Source organism: Melopsittacus undulatus, chromosome 1 (assembly GCF_012275295.1).
Source record: "Melopsittacus undulatus isolate bMelUnd1 chromosome 1, bMelUnd1.mat.Z, whole genome shotgun sequence".
In the NCBI taxonomy this organism is placed as follows: Eukaryota; Metazoa; Chordata; class Aves; order Psittaciformes; family Psittaculidae; genus Melopsittacus; species Melopsittacus undulatus.
Genome location: NC_047527.1, coordinates 75445255 through 75470631, shown reverse-complemented (window position 1 = coordinate 75470631; position 25377 = coordinate 75445255). Strand labels below are relative to the sequence as shown.

Below are 25377 nucleotides of genomic sequence, written 5' to 3'. Positions count from 1 at the left end.
AACACAAATGAAGTTTGCACATTCCCCAACAATGCTAGTGAATAACAGTGAAGTTTTATTTTAGTTGAGAAGTTGCTTCTCCTACTACATATTAAGTCAAGAAGAAAGATTCAGTAGTAGAATTCACTAACACAACTGAGTTTAAATCATTATGAGATGCACGGCAATGTCTGCATTCAGAGCATATGAAGGATTTTGCCCAAATTCTGAAGAAGCATCTCCTCAAAGTGTCAAATAGACATATTGTGTACTGTAAATTTTATAGCTGAAAAAGTGAGGAATGAAAGACATTTTAAGGACATTAAAGCTTCTACCACAATGACTTGGCTGACAACTTTACTAATAGTAAAAACTGTATATGTAATTAGTTCCTGCCAGTTAACACCAAGGATTACTGCACACGTACCAAGTTTCTAATGAGTGAACGAACAAAAACATCTGGTCTCTCTCCAAACTAATACATATCAGCCATATCTTCATTCGTTCATTAGCTAGCATGCATATGGTATTTAATTCTTTTAGAAGATACTCAGATCTTCAAGAATGCTGCTCAGACTTAAAGGCAACTGTATACAAGCAATTTTCTTAAGTCAGCTAATGAGTTTCATACAGTACTTATGTAGTACTGGAATACTTCACTTAGACCAAAAAGAATGATGGAGATAGATGTTAAAACCCGAGCATTTTGTTTTGGTTTGAATATACCTGCCAGAAACCTGAAAATATCTCTCCTTAGCTACTAGTCTCCTTTACTCTAATTTCTGAAATTAGGTGAGTTTTTTTCCTTCCAGACTTGAGAACCATTCCTGAAACATCATTCATGGCTACACTCAAGACACATGTAATCTCACACACTATTCCCATACAAAACATCCATGCTTTCCTTAGTAGAAAAATGTGGTGTGATTTTCTCATTTATCTTGACCCTTAGATTCGTTTTTGGTTTGCAAATTCTCTCCTACTGGACATCTTCAAAACAACACACAATCCCATAACACCACATAGCACAGCCATCTCAAATCACCAACACTTCATTAAATCTCCATATTCCATGTTACGCAACATTTGCTTTTCCTAGTAACTTCTGCCAAAAAATAGCATTGTGGTTTAAGTCAATGTAAGTTTTTGTTTGCTTCTTTCAAGAGAAAGTATTGATCAGAGAAAGTAAAGGGAGAAGCCAAACATGGCCTCACTTATCTGTAAAGTTTATATTACCAGTGCTTTTGATTAGTTTCAGGACACTATTCTGCTTTTCTCATTATAAAACAGGTAAAAAAGACGTGTTTGGATGACAGATTTAGCCTGGACTCTGGAGACTACTAACAGTTATAAGCTAACAAATGAAATCAACAACAAAATCTGTCCCAGAAAGCATGGGATGAAAAGCAGAAAGTGTCCAGAGAGAATGATTTTTGCTCTAAATAATGCTAAGTAGATTCTCAAGAGAAGAAATTGTCATAGAAATCCAGTACACAGATCATGACATAAACCAGTCAACTAGAGAAACACTGCTGCCCCTAAGTGAAATCTGTATGAATGCAAGTCTTATTAGTGATCATAGCTTCTTACCCTGATTCTTAAAAAAACCAAGAAAGCACTTTCTAGTTGGGAGTTTCACAGCACATAAAGAGAGAGTCAAAGTTGAGGTATGCTCCTGCTAAAGTGAGAACTTTTGCATACTACTTTATCCAAAGGACAATGTCATCAGCTGGCACTGGTATTAGCCATTTAGCAACCTTATTTAATGCATTTTCTTCCTGGGAGAGGTAAGAGTTACAGAAACCATCATACAAAGTCACTAAGGACTCTTCTACTAATACAGAAAGCACATGGAGTTCACTCCAGTGATTCAGTAATACGTAGGAGTTTAAGAGGCTCAACACTTTTCCATGAAAGGGTGAATATTATTATCCTCCACTGTAACAAGTTGCTTTAACGATGCACTTAAGCTCTAACTGCAGTCTCAGCAGAACCATACTTATGCCCAATATAGAATCTGGAAAAATGCTTGTTTTTCTAGCATCAATATTGAACATATGATGGAAGAAGCTACTATGGGAAAAATAGTTTAATTTTGAAAAATTCATTGCTCATGGCTGTAAATTATGTGGTTTGTATATACTGCTGGCTGAAATAAATAACCTGATTTCTTGCAGATTGAACATTTGCATTTTCACCAGTCTTTCATGCATTATTATCCAGTCCTTACTACCCACCCCTTTATCTACTTTGTACACACTCACTTTCCTGATTCCCACCACTTACTTGGTGCTGGCATAACATTCAGAAGGGGAAGATGGAAATCTCTGCATTTCAAATATTCCGGTATGGAAACTGCAGAAACACTCTCTCCCAAAAAGAACTATTTTACACTGGAACCGCCTTCAAAACCCACAAGGGACTCACCCAGTGAAATCAGTATTATGTTGATGCTGAGCAAGTAGTAAGTATTCTTGGCCCACCCTTCATTAGTCAAGGCTGAAACAAGTGACTGTTATAACAAAAAGTCTGACAGAGTCTTTGAGGGAGGCAGATCAAGGAAGGAGAAGCAGAACATTTATCCAGAACAGAGAAGAAACACTTTCCCAGTACTAAACATAAAAGACAGAATTAAAAATCTGAACAGTTTTCTAAAGTGGAAGTAATGCAAAATGAAGTACCAGCTCAACACAGCCAATTCTCTCCTCCAACTCAGCTGTCACTCATTTTAGCCTTCCATGAACTGATTTATTTCATTAACCCAACAGAAAACTATGCCAGCAGAGTGGGGAAGGAGGAAATCACAGACTCATGCTGAAGGACAGATTAACTTAGCGTGTACTTGGTTGCTTGCCATTATGTGCAGTTTAATGATAAACAGTGGAAGACAGCCACACTTAAGTTTATTCTGAAGGAAAACAAACAAACAAACAAAAAACCCTGCAAGGAAATTTAACCCACATTTAACTTTACAGACATTAATAAAAACAACCCCATGTTTTCATGCTAGTTTCTAAATCATGCTAGATAATCTTAACTGAATTTTTTTAAGGTTTGAATAAAGACTAAAGAAGCATGACATAATGTGTAAATTAAAAGTATTTTAGAAAGTTGCTTTGGAGCTCTCCATAAACCATTCCACAACTGTCTTGAATATACATTTAACCAATATCTCATGCCCAAGTAATTTTATGCACTGAATGGTATCAACAATTTTTCAATTGAAAAAGTTAACATTTCTCAGGTAAATTAAATGACCTGTTAAGGTTCTGAGTTTGTTTTGCAAGGATAGAGTCCTTATTATTCAAGACCACTTTTTTCCCTGATGGATTTTCAAAGCTGAGTGAGCTACCATCTTCCAAAGCAGGGCTATTCTAGGAAAATACCATTATGTGCTTGCCGTTATCTTGAAGTAACCTGCTCCCTGCTATTAGATTAATTTGTCTGGCTAATTTGTCACTGTCTCACAGCATGATCTGCACTGAAATATAAGTATGAAAAGTTGTACTATGAAAGGGAACATTAACCACAATTTACATTGTGTTTCATAATGCACTGCCCAAAATACACCAATACCCGAAATTTAAGTAACATAACAAAAAGCTATACTTTCACATGCAACATTCCAGAAGCCTCCAGTGTGAATGTTAACTGCCATTACAGGATATACCAAAGGACAACCCTGTCTCTGGAAGTGGTAACTACTAGATATTAAGGGAAGGGCTTCGGAACATGGCAATCAGGGGCTGCATTGCTATACATAAGATCTAGCTGGAAATGTAAAGTGTCTGATAAAGAGATGCATTAGCACAAAAGACCATAGCTTCAAATTGTCAAAAGGTTATCTTGCTATTTAATGTAAAGTCTGCCTTGCAAAGTATACAAAGAAACCACACGCATAAATAGGAAGAAGTAAGTTTCTCCAACCAGTAGGTAAAGGTATGTTCTAAATAATGAGCCCAGATTGATTAACCTTCTTGAGCCAATTGGTTCATACTGAAAACTTCTGGTATACTTGGAATCTACATGCACGATTTGGATAACACATTCTTGGTACTAGAAGTCATAAAAGTAGATAAAGGTGTCTACTTTGTTGTTTTCAAGCCTGTGAGTATTTGATGCTAAATGCACCTGTTCCAAGGGCTAGCAGGTCTCATACCGAGAAGGAACATGCAGCTTCTTGCTGAAGAACCTGGTAGTGACTCTATAATGACTTTAGCCTAATAAAGGGTTATTTGCCAACTTCAAAGAACAAGGCAGTCTCACAGCTAACTCCTCCCCTCCGAGAAGCAGAAAATGAGTACTACCTACAGACATTTTATGACTTCCAAGATAATAAAGTCAAAGAGTAGCAACAGCACTGTAAGACTAAAGCTTTTAATGAACATCTTCCCCTGGGAAATACACTGCTGGCAGCCTGGTTTACAGGCCTAGAACTTGAATTAGGTACCTGGCAAATAATCTCAGGAGATTACTTGGCCTAGGTTGCCTAAGTAGGTCCCACTTGAATTGATTCAGACTAAAGGAGAAAGTTCCAAGATCCATTCCACACCTGTTGGCACTGACAGGACCTACATTTTTCCCTGTGAGAAGCAAACCACTGCGTTAATTTCAGCTTCTGAAGATCCTTTATGAAACCTTTTAAGTTTAAGAGGTAATTAGTGGACTGTGCTTCATCAGTTTTGAAAAGTACCCTTCAATGACTGCTCATGCAAGTACCAACACTGGACCCTCCTGACCAGCTACTATTTATGTAGCTATCTTTATGAACAGCCTCTGGGATTTATACAATGGTATAATAGTGTTTCCAGTTTGGTTCTCTGTGCCCCTTCTGACTGTTCATAACACTGAATCTGCTTTCTTTTTTTTTTTTTTAACTACCATTTTTCACACCTTTGAGAAACTGGGTAACCACCTGTCTTTCATTATATCTTTTTACATCAAAAATTAAATAATAAAGTTTTAGCAATTTTACACTCTCAGAAAGTAATCTGATTTGTCATTTTTACACCTCTTTAGTATACTACTCACAGGTTTTAAGGAAACTCAATTAAGTCAGTTAAGCATCATTAAGGATTTGAGACTAAAACTTTGTTACAGAATAACACTTATTTTTGCATTTTACTCCTACAAATCTTTCTGACACTGAGTCCAGAATTTTACCTGCACTGTAAATGTCAGCTTCCAGCAAAGGCTCATAACAGCCACCTATAATGAAAATCTCTTCCATCTTATCTACTTAAATTTATTTAAAAGAAAAAAAAAAACCCAAACCTTAAGCAGTGCTATCTCACAAATACAATTTCTGCTTTTAACAGCCAATATCCTCTGATAACACAGAGTTTGGAATCAGTTAATCCCATGCAACTATTAAATTATTGGATGAAAGAACACATGGTTTAGCAATCACAACCCACCTGTCAATGCAATCAGCTTCAAATCTCAGGCTGACAGAGTACAAAGGCATTTAGACAACACAAAACAAAATCTACCTGTTGAACATCCTGTTGAAAAACACAGAGCTGAAGCCGCTGGTGCAAGCGGACCTTTCGATGCTGCCAAATATTTTCCAGTTGGCGCTGGTGGTGCAGTACTTCATGGATGACATCCAGAACATGATGAACTGCTTTTGAGTAGTTGGCAGAAGCGGTGAGGGAATCAGAACTCCCAGGAGTCAAAGGTCTCTGAAGTTTGTCAAGCAGTGACTTTCCATCTTGGCTCACCTGACCACCAGAAAGGATGAAGAATGACTTGTCTTGCCAAAAGTTTGTCTTAGACTTAATTTCCCACCCGTTCTCTCCATTTTAGAGGTTTTTAAGAACTCAGGAAGCACCATTAAAGAATTTCTTATTCCAGGCATGATTACATGCAGCTGTTTTAGGAAACAAAAAAAAAAAACAAACCCAAAACCAACCAACAAAATACACAACATATTTCTCCCTCTATGTAAGATGATAATTTTAAGAAGTAGCAGTCTACATAACAAGCCTGCATTTCTATTTTTCAGTTACCTTAAGAGTAATTTTCCTTTAAAATGTTCTGTTTGGTTTTCTTTAAACAGATCAAGTATAACTTAGAATAAATAATATTCAGCTCTTTCTGTAGTCAGCAAAGCACCTAAAATTAAGCATTTCCCCAGTTACCCTTCCAGGAACACATCTCTTTTCATTTGCAGTAAAGGTGAACAGAGAGGTTATTTTCTATAGGTTAATATGAATTTGATGAACACATTTAGACCAACAGATATAACCTTAGGATGTGATTTGATCTGACAATTACAACTTCTTAATTATTGCTGCTATTGGTAAACCAAAGACAAACTGTTGTTGTGGCAAACTAAACCCTGATTAAATCGCTTAAAACCTTTTCATGCAGCACAGGAAGATACTCTTTTCCAAAATGTGTTTAACTACTGATACTGACAAGAAACATGAGTAATTTCTAATAATTGTCTTCTTTGATTCAAACTACACCAAAAATACTCAGATAAAAAAAAAAGCAATAATCCTATCTTATCTGGTCACTATCAACATCTAGCACTTGCCAAGGCTGCTGAAAGCACTTCCCATTGGTGTTTTATTCTGTCACATTTAGCACAAAGTTCAGAGAACTGTTACAATTCAGTATCATTCAGCTATCCGTAAAGACCTTCCCTAATAGCTCATCTAAAGGCAAAAAAGATTTATCAAAAACAACATGAATGGAGTATAAATAATAGTTTGAATCCATCAAATCAACACCATGCCAGAAACAGAAAGTTTGTCAAGACCTTCCCCCAGTGGCTATTTTCAACAGTTTTCACTAAATCTAGGCACATTTTACATCTGCTGATCAGCAGTCAAACAGATCTGAATAAAAATTATTTTCTAATAATTAGTTTACAAGTGAGTTGATGTCTCAATTTCAATTCAAGCTTTTTCATTTCAGTTATAAGTATCAACACAGAGAATGAAGATGCTTGGAAAAGTAGCTCCTATAAAGTCAAGGCCGGGAAAACAACAACAAAAAAAAAGAAGAGTATAGTCCATAGTAGTTATAAAAATAATGATCTTTCTTTTCTGTGTTCAAGACAATTATCTAGCACAAGTCTTTCAAATATTTCAAGATAATGGACTTCAATCATCTACCCAGAGCTCACAAAATTCAGGGGGGAAAATAATTAATTGTGACACCCCCTTGATCTGATTCGTTTCTTAGCTTTACAAACATGACCATGCACATTTCTTCTTTGGAATTACCACAGCAAAGATCTCTTCCTTCCCAGCATGCAACTACCTTAGGATTTCAGAAAGATACATAACTTCATTTATATATGTAAACATTTATGTATGTAAACTTTATTTAAGGCACAGCTCTTAGATTTCCAAGCATACAAGTTATCTAAGCTCGCAAGCTAGTAAGTTACTTTTCTAGTAATATACAGTAATTATCCTCAGTAAAATCAGACTGTCTAGCCTTAAAAGCATTTACTCTAAAAATTACTGTCTTCTACTTCGCAACCAAGTCGTGTTGTCAAGACACTGTAATCTAAAAGGAATGACAAAGCATTGTAATTTCCAGTGTGCCTCTCTCTCTCTCTCTCCCTCCACTGTTCATTCATCACAAAATTAAAGGAGTTCCATGCTGTAACAGAAATGAAGTCATACAAGTAATAATGATAAGCAATAGTTCTGTAGTATCGTTACATAGAAAGAGAACTCCATCAATCTTCAAAAAGGAATGTGTGTTTAAATGAGGCAAAATAAAACCTTCCATCCAGAGAAGGAGCATGACTTGTACATACACATGCAACTATTATTTCTGTATCAATTCTGGCTGCTAAAAACAAAAGTATTGCTTTACCAGATGGTGAAAATCAATTATCTGAAATCAGAAGAAAGGCATCTAATTTTATGTTGGGGGGGTTGGTTGGTTTTGGTTTGGGGTAGGTTTTGTTTTGTTTCCCTCCCCCCTTTTTTTTTTTACTAGTATCACTGAAAATTTAGTTAAAATCTCTCCCAAGGTCAAAAGCTACAGCTTTGAAATCCTAAACAAATTTTCAAGGTTTACCAGAACAATCCTATAATCTACCCATCTAATTAATTTTCATTATACATCACCAGGAAGCAAACATTTAACATGGTAATCCATGGTACTTATTTACAGGAGGCTCCAAACCAGTCACATGCCTGACAAAAAAAAAAAAAAAAGAAAAAAATCCAAAAAAACCACCAAATAAAAAAAAAATCCCACTATTTTAACTTCATGCTTTAAAATCATTATTCTGAAGAGCCCTAGCCTTCTTATCCCTTGCTGCACTCTCATGCAGCATGCACCCCAGATTGCCTCTCTTCACATAAATCTACTAAAAACATGCTACGTTTCTGTTTCTTATTCTACAAAGGGATCCTCTGAATGAAGAGAGCTTATAATGAAGAAGAGAAACCCTGGTACTAAACATGCTCTCAAGAATGAGTTAAAACAGGTATGCCTAGTAAGATCAGAAGTTTTATCACCAGAGGTGTGCTTTAGTACATTATTAGATCCGTTGACAGAGCAAGATATCAGGAATGGGGATATCTGTATTTTACATGAAAGAACAGCAACTCATGAACTCTGAACATCTGACTCATAGTAATAAAGTTTATGCAGGTGTTAAGATGGCAGGTATTCAAAAAAACCCAGGTTTGATATACTAACAATAGGACTGATCATCACCACTAATCTTACTTTCCTTTACTGCTAAATGAAATGTGACCAGACTTATGATTCACTTGCCATAATAGAGCTGGTTCATGAGACAGTAGTATTATCCTTAATGTAATGTATAAATCACAACCATTAATTCAATCCTACATGACCTCCTTTTAAAGGGAGGTACAAACTATAAACTATTCTGTGGCCACTGATCATATTTTTCCATGATTTAATCAAATTCATGATTTTATGCAACTTTCATGAGAACAGAAATTGTTGTATTTAATACAGAATAAAATCAGTCTAATTTAACAGCAAAAATAGTTTTACCCTGTGCTGAGAACATTGGCAAAAGAAAACAAGAAAAACTCAACAGGAAATACACAGAATGCCTGTTAGCTAATAGCGAAGTCAGTATGTAACTGATTTCTCATTTTAGTTAAAGCACTTGAGAGAACTCCAAATCTGAAAAACAATGGAAATTTTAGTCATTGCTTTCTAGGCCACCTTTAGAATATGCATTCTATCTTAAACTGTAAATACAACTATTAGAAATATTGAGAAATATTACTTCATTGCATGCAGAACCCAAGCTTAGAGCAGAAGCATAGGATATGCTAATCTTATGAATGCTGACTACATAGGTGCTTGGCTCATTTAAGTGTCCTTAAGATTGACAGAACTAAGTATATTACCTTACAGCCTGTCAAGTGACATCCTTTGATGGTTAAGCCTCTTTTTTTTGAGGCAATTTCAGAGCAGGATTTCTGAAACACACTTAAAGCAATCCATGCCAACACAATACTTTCCCAAATAATAACTAGCTAGTTTCCCTTCAAGTAACTGTTTTAAGGATAGTGTAATTCTGCTATTGAAAGGTAGTAGTATACAAATGTGAACTAAAGCATACTTAATACACTATATGAGTTGTTTGTACCGCATATGGTTCCATCTTGCCTTTTAAATTTCTTTCAGAAGATTAAGGGGAAGACTTATCACTTAACTTTTGAACAATAGTACCAAAGTTCAGAATACTGAATTAAAAAAGAAGCCTGGCACTAGAATTTCCAGCTAATGCACTATGCAACAAGTGATGTCCCTTCATGATCCAAACTTAACATTACACCATTTTCAACAACCCAGGCAAACAAACAAGACACTTACCTCAGAGTAAGCCAATGTAATATGCTCATATATCCCTTGATGATGATGGATAGCATCTTCTAAATCTTGCAGTTCTGAGGGAAGCTCCACCTCACCACAAGCTTTACACCACGAGTCCACATTGCTCATGTACTGCAACAGAGAAAAAGCGTTCTCTTGATTTTGGGTTCTATCAATAAGTAACACATATTGGTAATTACTGATGGGTAATTATTTAGTAACTGACACCTGTGCAAGAACCACTGAAAAAAAATTACTTATTTTTTAAGGGGAAAATGTTCAATGTATTTCTCTCTAAACTGACTAAAATTAAGACTATATCAGAATAGAAATAAATATTCAAGTCTGACCATACTTGTGCTTTTAGGTGTATGGATCTCTTTAAGCCATTCACAGACAGGCAGGCTTAGTTATACATTAACGGCTTTCAGAACCAATTAACTGTTGGCAATACTGATGCTTCCAAGTTCACTCTTCCGCCTTTTTTTGACTTAGCCGCTAAGGAAAAGTTTACTTCACCCTGCACCTCCATTTCAGATGCATGAAAGCCAGTTAAGGTGTTCTCTATGCAAAGAAGTAAAACATGATACAACTTTCAAGTCTGCACTCTCAGCTCTTACCCATCAACTCCCTGTCAGATACTCATGGTATCATGAAGAATCATTTCACCTTTTTAAAATCTTCAGAGAAAATGGAATTTACTTTGCATGTGTGTACACATACACCCCAAAAATTAATGGTGAACCAGTCACTGAAACACTCCATAGCTGCCTTTTGCTGAAAAGAGACCATCAAGGAAGCAAAGCAGTATTAGAGCATAGAAAATTCACACCTCTGTCCCCAAAGCACTACCTTTTGCACCCAGAGAAGCATTAAATCCATCTGGCAAGCTATCACAGCAGCAAACATTTAAGGGATTTACAACTTAAGTGGGTGGTCTCTTAGGACTAACACTGAACTTTAAGCACACAGCTATGTCAGCATAGCTGCTCAAGTCAAGCCTTTCAGGGGAAACTGAGGATACTGCAACAGAATCTCTTCTGCAGACAATTTAAGTTATCAGTGAAGCTTAAGCTGTCTTGACAGATAAGAAACTGCCATCATAACTGTATGCACAGCAGAAGCTCTGTCAACTTATTTTTGACAGCTAGGGGGCATGAATTTTATACCCTTTTATGCTAGGAAAGAAGAAAAGGAATCTGTTTTTCAGAGTTTTCTTAGCTGTTAAACTTAGTACAGTCAGACACAATGTATTTGTAAATTAGCCTTCCATTCAAATAATGCTCAAGTTTCAAAGTTTTAAGAGACCAAGCCATTTCTCTCATCATACGTATCCTAATTCCCGGAGCACACGTAGGCTTTTGAGGAAAAAGTAATCCACAGACCACTTCTGGTACTCCATTACTGTTTCAAAGCTGGGAGGAAGAGTGATAGAGTACTTAACTCTAAGATACTTACGTAATTCTCATTTCAGCAAAGGACAGCTTTAAAAATCTCTACTGTTAAGCACCAAACATTAAAAGAACCTCTATGTGGGACCTCCTGCACCAGTCAGGCACTGGTACCTGGGTGCAGCCTTCACTGTGCCTGATGGTAGACAGCGATGCTTACCTAACACTGGCAAGGGAACACATGCATTCAAGGAGGGTGCATTATTTCTTTGGCTGCTTATTATTTAATCATCTTTTTATGTAGGTCAAGCATCACCAGTCTCTATAGGGGTCATTCCTCTCATTCCAAACCCTCTTTCCTTGAACTCATTCCTCATTGTTAATGAAACAGCTAACATATCACAGCCAGGTATCTTACAAAACAACTAGGACAATCCATCACAGTTAATTATAGAATAAAAACTGCAGAAGAAGCAATTAAAAATTAAATTAATCCCAACAGAAGCTGTACTATAGTCTCTTTTCTTCTCTTTCCTCCTGTTTACACTTACATTTAGTGTTACAGAAGGTAACACTGACTCTTAGCACAGCTGCATAGCACACATACAAAATTTAGTCCCCTGATTTCTGATGAGTGTGATTTTCTTATGAAAAAGAACAGTATTTGAGTCGGGGTATACCTGTCCATGTTTCACCATCTCTCTCTTACATGCATGGCTGACAGTGCTTAAATGTAAACCTCAATAACTCAAGCAATTAGAAAAGGATCAATACTGATAAGGTACCACACTGTGCCTTACCAAACACTTCAAGCTGGTTGGTAACCTTTGTATCAGAAAACAATTCCTTAATCTCTTTTTTAATGTTGTATGTTTATGCTGTAAAACCTGCTAAAAATGCTTATGATTGTGGCATTAGTTTATATACTTTACCTTAGTCTAAGGACAGTCAAACCAATGTCACTGTTAACATAATGAAAAGCAATGTGTATTTGCATCTAAATAAGTTCACATTTCTAAATCAAATATATGTGTATTAGAAATTACAAAAGAAACTTCTTAAATTATGCTGCCTCTCTGTATTTTTGCAGTTATCGACTCCCAAGTGGTTTTTTCATTTATTCCAAATTAAATTTGCATCAGATGAGACCTTTTCTTGGATCCAGTTTAGCAAGGCAAACGTGAAGAAAACTATCTACAGCAACCATACAGCACACCCGAGCTTCAGTCAGCCATAATGATCCAAGAACCTCTGCTCCCCAAATTCACCAGAGATGAACAGAGAAGACTATATTATCAGTGGGTGACTCAACGGCACATACACAGGAACTCCTTCAGAACTGAATTCCCTTGAGGGGAAAACATGCTTTCACAATCAAGACTATTAACTCAGGGATATTTATTCCTATTTCCCCTATATACCTCTTCTCTAGCAGTTACACATAGTTAATGACTTAATTAAAATAATTGGTATAGGCCTAAAGCTAAAATTTTTGTTTAATATAGAAGGAATCTCTTATGGGATACTAAGTAAACATCTCCCACACAATTTCAGCTTCAGAAGACAGTTAATTAGACTCTCAACATTCAGGCCAGTTCAACTTAGTTTTCTATAAGTAATTACTATAAGTTAAATCTTGACACTCAAGGGCTGACTGGGGTGGAGTGGTAAGGACAGTAGAACAATTGATGCTTTTTGGATGTAGGAAAGGCATTACACCAATACTGACTGTACTAAACGTTTTCCTTCATTTCAGCTTAAAAGCTTCATATAGTTATGCATTCATGCCCACTTCATTTTCATACATATATCTAATATGACTAAGTTTTATCTTGCATTGAAATGATCAAGGCATTTTGTGGAGAATATAAGGGCAATGGCCTGCCCTGAGAACTTTTTGTTTGAGTATCAGCTGAAATTGGCAGAAATAAGTTCTCTTTCTTGCCAACCTTTTCTATCACTCTCTTGTACTTCTATTTAGATCAATAGCAAACAGTACAATCCATCATTCCAACACAGAAACTTTTGTTCACTAACCTGTTCAGCTTTCTGATGGAAGATGGAGGACATATCCAGTAACGTGCTACGTTCGTCCAAGGCTGCAGCAAACGCCTTCCACTCTTGCTCCAGCTGACTAGCAATCTGTTTTATCTGCTGTGAAGCATAATGGCCAGACTCGACCAGGCGATTTGCTACTGACATGATGCGGTTTATGTTTACATACACATTCTATGGAGAAGAAGGAGGGAAAAATTAGTGGAAGTTAACAGACCACTTAAATACAGAGATATACTTTTAGTAAACTCTTGTTTATTACAGTACTGCTTATAGACTGGGTTTATTAGCGAGGTCTGTGCATAGCTACCTTTGGAATCTAAGCATATAATGTATTATCCTATCTGTATTATTGACAAGGGAAAAGGACAACCTGAAATGACAAGAGTCTCAAGCTAATTGATGTTAGTGGTCGGCTTAAACAATATGTTATATGAAGACCCACTATTACATTGGAAAGGAAAAGCTAATCCTATTTTGTAACGGTTTCAACAGGAATGTCTACAGATGCTCAAGTCAAGACATTCAGACACACACAAATTAGGAAAATCGAAGTATAATTAGTAAACATTTAATCTATCCATGGTATACATGCGTGCAACATCACTCTACCAATCTTTACATAAGCTCTGAGAGCATTTTTACTTTTTAAGTAACAAAATACAGCACTCTGAGCTCTAAGAAGTTTAACAGCTTTTTTCATTGTCCTGCCATTATATTGCCTCAGAGCTAGCACTGAAACTAGACAAATAAGGTCAAAGATTAGAAAGATTCTGTCATATTGGGATTACTCACTGATGGCTCTTAGTCACTCTAATTTTCAGTCAAGAGTTTCTGCTTCCTGCAAAGCCAGGAACAAGAACAACTTCACCACCACAAGGCAGTTTCTCCATGTTACATGTATATAATGCTAAACTGAAACTTCTTTCAATTGGACTGACTCTCATGCACCTAGAATGAACTTCTTAGAATCACAGGATTGTTGAGATTGAAGATCATGTAGTCTACGTGCCCTGCTCAAAGTAGATTCAATCAGAGCAGGTTGCTGAGGGTCATGTCCAGTGGGGCTTTGAGAATCTCCAAGGATGAAGAGATCACAATCTCTCTGTGCAATATGTTCCAGTGTTTCTTAGGTTTAAATGGAATTTCTTGTATTTCCACTTGTGCCAATTTACCTCTTGTTCTGTTTCTGAATTCCATGGAGAAAAGTCTGGTTCTGTCTTCTTTACTCTTTCCCCTTAGATATTTACATTTTTATGTAAGATCCTTCTAAGCCTTCCTTTATCCAGGGTGACCAGTCTCAACTCTCTCAGCCTCTCCTTGTACAACACAAGCATGCCACTCAGGTGCTTTAAAGAAGCAGCATGGTGACTTCTCAGACAGAGAATGAGAGCATTCCACATAATGCTGTCCTGTAGGCACATTCTAATTTGTGCATGTATGCATGCAGCAACCCCAGTTTAGCCCTGTTTTGGACTACAATGTTCTTTTTGTTCACATCACAGCAGACCCTTTACTTGCCAACTGTCCTAGTTTCAGCTGCAACAGTTATTTTTCTTCCTAGTAGCTGGTACATTGCTGTGTTTTGGCTTTAGTCTCAGACCAACCCAGTCTACCCCTTCACACTTGAATGTTGGTCCTCTTCTCTCTCTCCATCATCCTTAACCTAAAGGTCTTCTTACCAGGTTGTCTGGCCTGCTGGCAAAAGCACTTTTGCCTGACTTAGTCAAACAGTAATCCTTGATCCTCAGAGACAGTCCCACGGATGCAGAAACCAAAGGCCTGTTGCCAACATCAGCTATGTAAACAGTTGTTGACCTGCATGATCCATCTACCCTCTGACCAACAGGATTGAGAAGAAAACCACCTGGACTCTCATGCCCTTGACCACTGCCTCTGGAGTCATGTACTCACGCTTGAGGTTTTCCAGATCACCCTTAGCAGTACTGCTGGGGCCTACATGGAAGAGCAGCAGGGGACAATAGTCTGAGGTCTGGACAAGCTTTGGCAATCTTCACAATGTCCCAGATCTGAACCCCCAGCAAGGAGCAAACTTCCACAGAGAATCACTCAGGTTGGCAGAAGGGAGTCACCCATTATCACTCGCCTCTTCCTTTTGGTGCTCCTGTGTAGCCCAGACTCAGATATCACAGATGCTTTATATGACAGCTCCCAGCTCCTCATCAGCCATGAGGTCAGTGAACCTATTCAGTAGCTGCAAATCTTCAAGTGATGCAGAAATGTTCCTACTAGTGCCAGATGTCATTATCTTTCAACCTTCATCACCATGGGAGTCTCCACTTCCCAAACAGACAGGCAGAGACTCTGCCTCACCCTTCTCTATTCAGTATAGTTGGTAGTTTGGGCTCTTGAAGCTGCAGTGCTCGAAAAGATCTGATCAATCTCCTTCTCATTATCTCTGATGATGCGCAGACTGCTGACCTCCTCCTGCAGCTCCTTTACTTGATGACACAGATCCTTAATAACCGCACACCTCCTGTGGGCAAGGAAACCACCTCCCACTGCTCAAGCACTGGGAAGAGGCCACAGACATTCCCTGCAGCCCCAGAAGAGCTGTGTCTTCTTTCTGGAGCTCCCTCTAGGCTGAGACTTATGTTACAGGTACAGTCGGTCAGTCCAGCACTGAGAACTGTGCCCTGTGGCGCATCACCACCACTGCTGAAGACATGGATGCTATTATGAGCAGAGTTGTGGGCCCTTGCTGCATGAAATGCAGCACAAACTGCTGCATCCATTGGCTACTCCTGTTAGCTGCACTCATTCTTGCCTATATCCTTAAAATTTACATGTGGAGCCAAACTGCTAAACACTATCACACAGAATGGCTGGGAAGAAAACAACAAACACCATTAAAATCTCAACATTCTGCAGTGAAATACTTTTTTCCCTTGTCCACACAGTGCTTTCTGGAATGCCAGCATGCAGGAAATACCACACAGCAGTTAGCTATCTGTCAACCTTCCCTGATCAAAGGTTGAGGAATTGGCTCTAGTGAGCCAGGGAGGACAGAACTGATCACAGTAAGCCTCAGTGAAGGCCACAGATTAACAGGGGGCAGAAGAACAAGACCTGAAGTTGCTGGAAAACTCTGTGGTTCCATTACTGCTAAGAGATGTGACAGGCAGCCTATGTCAAAATCGAATATACCCCTAACGGTCAGGGAAGAATGCTGGCATGTGGACACTGAACACTGCACAGATGCTGAGCATCTGAGGTGGAACGATTACCTGTTGGCATCAAGCCACTGCCCAGAGCCTGATACTGACTAGCTGGCACAAGTGTTGCAGTTCCTCCAGGCTTCACTGTGCTGACTCATCTGAGCGGTAATTGGCACAGGTATCTATTAATTATAACTGTACGCATGCAGGAGCATTCCTGACACAGCCTACACCTCAGCTGATCCACTTAATAAACTGAACACATCCATGTCATGTTGGCTGTTCTTCCTTCCTGCATAATATTACTTTTAAATTTTTTAGGTTATCTCACACATCTATGCCCTCCTTTTAAGCACAGATGAATTACTGGAAGAGAACAAACTGCTATTTCCAACAAATTTTAAGACTGGAAAGCGTTTAGGCCTATCAAAGTGTACGTAGCATAAATGCAAGACTTCTAAATGAATTCAGAAAGCCATTACACGGACTTGACAATGGTGTGAAAAAGCAAGCATCAAAACAGAAAAGAATAAAGGCTATTTTAGACTACCATTTGATCTGTTGGTATATCATAACAAAGGAGTTTTGGAAATTCTGGAACATCAGTTAGATATGAAGGGCAGGGCACCATAAATGTGAAGTCAAGCAAATCAAACCTGAGCTGTGGTTAAAATGTATTCATTTTCCCCTGGCAATCTGGCTTCATAAGAGTGGATGAATAGCCCCTGTAGCAATACGAATATCAATTAATATGCTGAACACTTTCCACAATACATATACCATGTTCCTCAAAAACACCTTATAATAATCACAACCTTTTTTTCCCCTCCATTATCACATTCATTATTACGTGATATATCTAATAAAGTTTAACTTTCAGTATTTTAGAATGCAATGACCCAAAAGAGACAGATTTAATAACCCGAGGGAAACAAGAGGGGAAAAAAAATCTCAAATAGGAGCTCACTATGATTGCATTGTCCTTAACTGATCCTTAAAGCTTAACAAATTTGTTCAATTTTCTAAAAGGACAGGCAGATCCACTGCCATTATTATATGACAAATGCATATTTTTTGCACTGCTTGAGAAGCTCTGTTCCAAGCAAGCTGGTGCGCATTTCCCAGGGTCTGACATCTCATTCATTGCATGGATTTACATCCTGGTTTCAGTTAAAGCAGCAACAGCCATCAGGTAATAACTTTTAAAGACTTATTTAGCCACCTCATTTTCATCATGTGAATCTGCACGAAATACCGAGCTTCAGAATGTCTATCAGCCATATAAAAAGTGAAAGGCTAAAGTGATACTGCATACCTTTCATTATGTTACATGTGACTATTGTAACAAAACTAAAAAGGGAACATTACAATACATATAGGAAGTACACAAATGTACTTAGTGCTCCCTCCTCAAAGGAGTGTACATATAAAAAAGTATTACCCTGTAAGGCAACACAGATTACTAGTCTAAACCAAGCTGTAGTGCACTCTGTCATTCTTTGGTATGTGCCTGAAAGGCAAGTACACAGGTGACAGCCTGACAACTTAACTGAACTTCCGTCACACTCAATACAAAATAAAGCTGGCAGGTGCCCTGGTTTTCCCAAACCCATTTAGGAAATGGGTTTTTAGTTCTAAGATTTCTAACAGTAGCTGTCTGACACAGAGACTATTAAGCATTCAGCGTTAAAAAACAAGCTCCTCAGTGACATGGTCCGTAAGTGTCATAACTGGCACCTCTATATAGACTGTAGTAAGCTTGAACTATTCCTTCATGATGGAAATATTTTAGCAATGGAAGTTTCAAATCATCTGCCACTTCACACACAAGCGGCCATCCAAGACAAGGTGTAGCATTAATGCATGAAAAACACCTGCTTTAAAAATTTTAAATGTTTTCTAACATCTCTTCTAACTTCTGCAGCAGCAGTGAAGCTCTCTGGTCAGGAATCCAAACTTCAAAGATGAGGGCTGCAGGTATGACTTGATTTCTTCTCTTGGAAACAAACAACCAACCAAACTCAAAACAGCCAACCAAACCTCAGCAACATCCAGACTACAATTAAGGAATGTGTTCAACCCATCCTTTGTCTATAAGGATCGTCAAAAGATTCTCAGGTATCTATTTAACCATACCTATCAGCAATGGAACAAGTTAGAGTGAATTGCCTATGCCTTCAACCTCTCCTCACAGCCACATAATTTTCAACTGAATGTTCCCCCTTACAACATTAAGCACGGGGCTCTAAACCAGACTCAGTTCTCCAGTAAGACCAACTCAGTAAGAGCTATTTCTTTACCGATCTTAATTTCGGCACCCCCAATAAATATCAAGAGTGAATTAAGATTTGCTTCTTTGCAGTAACACCATTGTCTATTCCTTTAGTTCATGATCGATTGACATGAACATCGTTGCTGTATTAACACCAGCTGACTGGTTTTTAAAATATGTTTATTTGCTTCTTCCTTCTTATGGGTTGCACATAGTCTATTTCATCTTGTTGACATTGGAGTGCTCCTTATAAGCTGAAAATAGCCTGAACTCATTTTGCCTTTTCAGTCTTTTCTCAGGTTGGTAGCATCCAGACATTATGTCTAAAGATTCCCTTGTGGATTCCCTACGATTAAACATCCTCCTAGCCTGACTAGGATCACCAGCTGTGCATTCCCTGAACTTCAAGAACATCACAAATCCATGATTTGCTTGAACTATGGTTATTCAGAAGTACCAAAAACTTGACTGTATACCTTTTACCTATTCCACTGCCCTGTGCCTATTCCCCTCGTCTATTAGGGATGGTTGGACAGTTGATGGATTTTACCGCTTAACTGTTTTTTATTTATTTTTACTGAAAGCCCTACCTGAGTGATCTATTAGTTTAACAAAACCAAAACAGCCAAACAGCAACAGACAACACAAAACCCCACAAAACAAACATGTCTCCCCATAGTAGTAAGCTAGCTTACTGCTGTTCACCGTTCACCACAATCTTCTGTGAAAATCTGCACTTCAATGCGATGAGGGGAAGACTACACAATCCACAGCCTGTGGTCCTGCTCTCATTGGCTGAGGTCTCAGAAGACCCAGGGCAGTCTAAAATTCACATGGTGCTTAAGTCTATCTCAAACAACAACTGTATGTGATTACAAAAACATATATATTTAAAATGCTTTTGTTTCCCTTGTGTCCCAGCAGGTGTGTGGAAAATGGCAGTAAAAAGAGTGATCAAACACAGAATCAGTCTCTCCCACTCTTGCATACAAGACTGATTAGTTGTATAGTCATGGGTGCTTTGTTTTTGCAGTTCAAAAACTTGAGAGATAACTTTTGTATTTGCAACTCCTGTGATGCCTTATTTGCAAGTTTCTCCCTTAAAAGGTACTAAACACTTGTTTTGAGAAGTGAAGCACTGGTTTAGTCATACAAAGAGGAACTTCAAACTGAAACTGAGTATTGCTCAACCCAAATAAATCTCAGGACTTGACAACAGCAATTTGCTGTTGCTGAACACAGGCCTTTTAAATTATACTGAAAATCCATCCTCATCTTTAGAGAATCATTGTTAGTTTATTTTTCACCACAGCTAGGGAACATGGGATCTACTTACCCTATAAGGACACAGTGTTGACATTTATCACTGCACAGCCTTTTAAATTCAGAAAAAGCAGGTCACACACAGCTGCATGTGTGAACTATCTTACAGTCTTTTTAGCCACATCAATCTGTGTGTTAAGCAATGGCAACCACACGTATGCCCATATTCAATGCACATCACTGCACCTATCTAGCTTTTCTCTGGGACAGTTGCATTCCAATCAGAACCAGTTTGTGATTAAACATAAGACTTTCATGAACTTATTCCTGTTACTTTCAAGTGCTACCACATGAGCCTATCACATACTGAATACACAAGATTCCTAGACATACCGCGTGCTAATGAAACTGCTGAAAGTACAGTTAAATCTCCTCCCCAGATGTATTCTTCACCTTTGTTTTACAACATTTGGCTTAAACTTTCGACTAGTTTGTGCTGTAATACCGAAAATTAGATTCTAAAAATATGGGAAAGCCATAACAAGGAAAACACGACACATTCAGCAAATTCTCTTTGTCCTTGATGTAATGAGCTCCTGCTCATGACAGGAACTAAGTAGCTTTCACAACAGTTTACATCCAGGTGGCTCATTTTAGGCTAGAAGACTGGATTAAAACTTTGGCATCTCACCCAAAGGCCGTCACTTTCTCACCCCAGTTTGACACAAGCAGCTGCAGACATTGCCCTCCTGCACCTTTCAGAAAGCTAAGCTGCTACTTGGGAAGGAAGGGGAGATGGGACAGCCAGCTATTGACAGAGGGTAGCACCTGCTGTGAAGGGAGCACATGCCCTGCAGCACCACAATGAGCTGGGAAAAGCAGCTGCAACTTTAGTTAAGCTGTGAGGAAGCGAAAGAGGTTGCATTTAGCTACTTGGGCAGCATTTATCCTTCAAACAGCCTTTCCCCACCTAAAGTGAGCCTAAGGAAACTACCTAGAAAGCAAGATCTATTAGAGTCCAATGAAGGCCAGAACAAAAAGCTTTCAAAATTTCCTACATACAATAAACCTTTACATATAGTTGCTGCCATTCCCTCCTCTACCCCATCCCATTGAATAAATCTGCATGGTTGTAGTTGGGTTAAAAGTTAAATTCCATCTCTAGTGTTACAGCATTCACATAAGAGTTCTTAAATCAACTCTGATTACTGAAGAGTTACAGTGACAGGAACAATGAATAAATACTAGCGTAAGCACAGAGTGTAAGTGAAGTCAGGGAGAAGCTGAAAATGCAAAAGTTAAGTCTGCTTGACATTTTTCCATTTAAAAGCTAATGAAAAGTAAGGCCTGTCAAAATTCAAATCGGTTCATATCATTTTTTAACGTCATATTCAGCTTAATCTTTACCCCTAACCTACAAGTGAAGCTTTTGCCATTTAACCAGATAAAACCTAGAAAACCTGAACACTGCTTAAATCAAAATCAGGGTTCGGTTTTTGGGTGGGTTTGGTTTTGGCAGGTTTTGTTTGTTTGTTTTGTGAGGTTTTTTGTTTGTTTGGGGTGGGGTTTTTGTTGTTTTTTGGTTTGGTTTGGTTGGTTGGTTTGTTTGTTTTACAAGGGCCTGTAGAGACAGGACAAGAGGGAATGGCTCTAAGCTGAACAAGGGTACATTTAGATTAGGTATTAGGAAAAAATTCTAACTGTGAGGGTGGTGAGACACTGCCCAGGCTGCCCGAAGAAGCTTTGGCTGCACCATCCCTGGAAGTCTTCAAGGCCAGTTTGGATGGGGCTTTGAGCAACCTGGTCTAGTGGAAGGTGTCCCTGCCCATGGGAGAGGGTTGGAGCTGGATGATCTCTAATGTCCCTTCCAACCCAAACCATTCTGTAACTGATCATTTGAATTTATATTTTCATATCCTCTGCCAAGGAACCACTGTTTGGAGGGACTATGCTACAGAAACACATTGAAAAACTGAAGCTTGTTTTTTTCCTTTTGAATACTTGGACTGCTTAATTTGCCCAATTTAAGCTGCTCCTTGCATACTTCAGGAAAGCATTACACAGGCTGAGAAAAAGTCCTCTGTAATTAATGCCTTTGACTATTACAGGCAAAACAGAGATTAACAGCAAAAAGAGCCAAAACAGACCAGGAGGGGTTATGCTACATTGCTCAAGTGCTTCCTACTGTTGATAGCATCTGAACAGTATGGGAAGTATGGAGAAGGCAAGACGGGAGGGGGGCAGAAATAGTCATTCAGTTTGAAGAAAAGAGGACAACAGTAACTAATACCAGGACAGGCTGACAGAAGAAGAATTTAACCTTTAGAACAGAAGCCCAAGAATTGCCTGGGAGGCTATCCAAAATTCTAAGTTCCAAAAGTCATGTCAATGACATCTACTGTCCTTCTGTGAGTTTGTCTGCTCTGCTTCACATGCAGAGCAATGAGCAATAACAACAAGGTACTCCATAAAGGATCAGCTCCTCACACCTGTGAAGGGAAGGCAGCTATAACTTTCTAATGGGCAAAGCTACCTTCACATATTATGCTATGTAACTTCATTACACTCTTCCCCAACATTTGTTTTACTCTTTTCAAAAGGTTCATAATGGTTTTCTTTTAAACTTCTTCAAACACAGCTGAGTTGCAAAATAAGAAAATGTGAAAAGAAAAAGAACTTGTGTTTCCTATTGCCCTAATTCTAGCTGCCTTACTTGTCCTTCCATTAGTTCAGCAAGATATGTAACCTAGGTAAGATTACTTTGCCACTCTCTCTTTCCACAATTAACAGTTCTATCCTACAAATATACCCTCTTGCAAGAGTTGATTGTTTTGACCATACTTTAATTCAATTCCCATCTTTGTACTGCCAAGGACGTTAATTTCTAACAAGACTGGTAGTGTTCTTCCTTCATTGAGCTGACAGCCAGGGACTGGATTTAGGCCCAGACTCCCAAAGTTATTTGAACACCTTCAACCCTCCTATTGAAAAGGACCTAAAATGTACTTGAGAATTTATTCCCCATGTTCAAACAGGAATTCATGAAACTGAAAATAAGTGGCTTCCACTGCCAGTTAAAATCCAAATTTTTTAATTGCAACCTACTTACAGCTCACACTAAGATGATATTTCACAAAAAAAATGTTTGTTTTAGCTCTATTCGACTGTGGCAAAAATGAGAAGTGTGTCTTCCTAAAACTATGAAAAACTATTAGACCAAACTCAGCTGTCGATCACTACTCAGAACTTTCTGTACAAGCTGCAATCTCTTCAGAAGATCCCGAGAGCTATTTCTTTCCATATGGAGTGCTAAAATTCCATATTACATACAATTCTCTGAAATTTCCTACAAGACTCAAAGCAGTACTTAAATACACATCCCAGTTTCTAGAAGTCGGGACACATAACAGAGTTGCTGAGGTTGTGTTGAGTATCTCCAGCTGTCAGAATTATTTTGCTGCTTGCTCACAGTACTCCTGTACTTGGCTACTATTTATTCTCCTCCTGTGTGTTTTATAATCTGCTCAAATACAAATTTGCACTACTTGTAATAGAAGGAACTACTTAAGTGAACAATTTATGAATTCAACCTTAACATAGAGCAAATAGGCAACACGTCAATGCTGTGAAGTGAGGCGTTTCTTACCATACAGTTCATGGCAAAGTGATTGTGCTGTGTCTGAAGCTCCATTGCGTGGGGATGACTGGTTCCGATCTCAGTGTAGCTGTTCAGGAACAGACCTTTGTTGTGTGTAATCCAGTCAAACATCTACAACAAAATATTAAGGGGGGTGGGGGGCAGGGGAGAGGATGAATAAATCACTAATTTGTTATGATAAAAATCATAGACAATGTGAGAAGACTGTGAACACCTAAGACAGAAAGAGTCTAAGGCCATGAAAACAAACACAGTATTCTTTCTATTGGAAGTTATATTTTAACCACATCATTGCTGAAATCTGTTCTGACCAAACATCTGAGGCTGTTAAGTCTTTAATATAGGTGTTTATCTCAACAAGCTACACTAAATTCATAATCATAAAGCCATAAACTTCATTACTACAAAGAAGTCATAGTAAACAAACAGGCTTGGAGCACAGCCCTGAGTTACCAAGCTTATATGTTCTCTAGTGTCAGCATTTCTTGATGTCAGCAGCTTAGTAATTTACAATGGAAATGGCAACTCATAGAAATTAAATATAAATTCATTCTTGCTGATCAAGTATTTCAGCAGCAAACTTAGTATTTTTAGTTCATAGCTTTACAGCAGGTTTGATAACAGCTTTTCTACTGCTGTACAAGTTTCAAAAACTATACTTGAGCACAGTTACACATTACCTTCTTCCAGACAGATTTGAGATTAAGTGAAAAGTAACTTAATATTCAAACAAACTTTAGAAAAGACGTTATCTGACAATGACAAACAAGAGAGGCACACAAGTATGTTAACAGGAGCACTGGAAGACAAAAGTTTTTGAAGACCGAGTGACACAGAAGTCTACGTTTAACACAACCTCCCCACAGCCTTCACAATGGTCTTGAAATCTTTCTGTATCTCAGTTCCAAAGACCCTCCTATTCTCTGGATAATCTGAGAAAGATTGTTCAGGAAAAATGGTAGCAGTAAGCTCTCATTTAAAGATTTTTTTAAAGTATGCTGGCTAACAGAGCAGCATTATTGAATCCATTATTCCACCCAGGTACATGACAGATCAAATTACAAGTAGAACACAATATGGTAGGAACTGTAAGCCGAATAAAGTTTCAATATTTCAGGACAACTGAGACAACTCATCACATACTCCTAAAATTATCAATTTCTTATCTAGACTGCAGTGAAAATGTGTTAAAACATTATTCAAGACAGATAACTGGTCCTACTCATGTCCATATTTCTCTAGGTAGTCTGACTTTACTGCCTTTTGTTTCTTACATGACAATTCCAGTCAGATTCCCTTCCACCTTTCCCCTTTTTTGCCTGTCTCCTGAACTACGAGAGCCTTCAGTGATATAGTTTAGTGGTGGTCTTGGCAGTCCTGGGGTAATGGTCTTTTCCAACCTAGCTGATTCTATGAACCATCTCAGACTTTTTGGGCAGAGTTGTGAAAGTCCTCCAAAATGACCATGTTTATTTCTCCCACCTAATAACTTCTTCCCCCCCCCAAAAAAAAAGAGTCAGTCTAAGTTATGCAGACAACTTTTAGGTGAGTAAATGAAGAACACAGCTTTAAATACAATGTAAGCACCATCAAAATATTTTTTGTTCATGCTGCAATGAAGAATAAATACTGTAAATAAGTGGTTGGAAGGTTGCTAAAAAGCATTTTGGGCCTGAAAGAGCAACATCTTGTCATTTTCTAAATTATTTCTAACTCTAAATTCACTTGAGCAGATTTTTT

General features: G+C 38.1%; 1 protein-coding gene across 2 annotated transcripts in view; it reads right to left on the bottom strand.

The window, feature by feature from the left end:
* The window catches only part of TRIO (trio Rho guanine nucleotide exchange factor), a 237230-nt gene that overhangs the window by 130324 nt on the left and 81529 nt on the right, over nt 1–25377 (bottom strand). For both annotated transcript variants that reach the window (XM_034069302.1, XM_034069293.1), the window contains exons 6-9: nt 23626–23748; nt 13248–13439; nt 9820–9951; nt 5472–5702 (exon numbers count right to left, since the gene is read on the bottom strand). In XM_034069302.1, coding sequence (XP_033925193.1) covers nt 5472–5702; nt 9820–9951; nt 13248–13439; nt 23626–23748 — 678 coding nt within the window. The remainder of the gene's footprint in view (nt 1–5471; nt 5703–9819; nt 9952–13247; nt 13440–23625; nt 23749–25377) is intronic.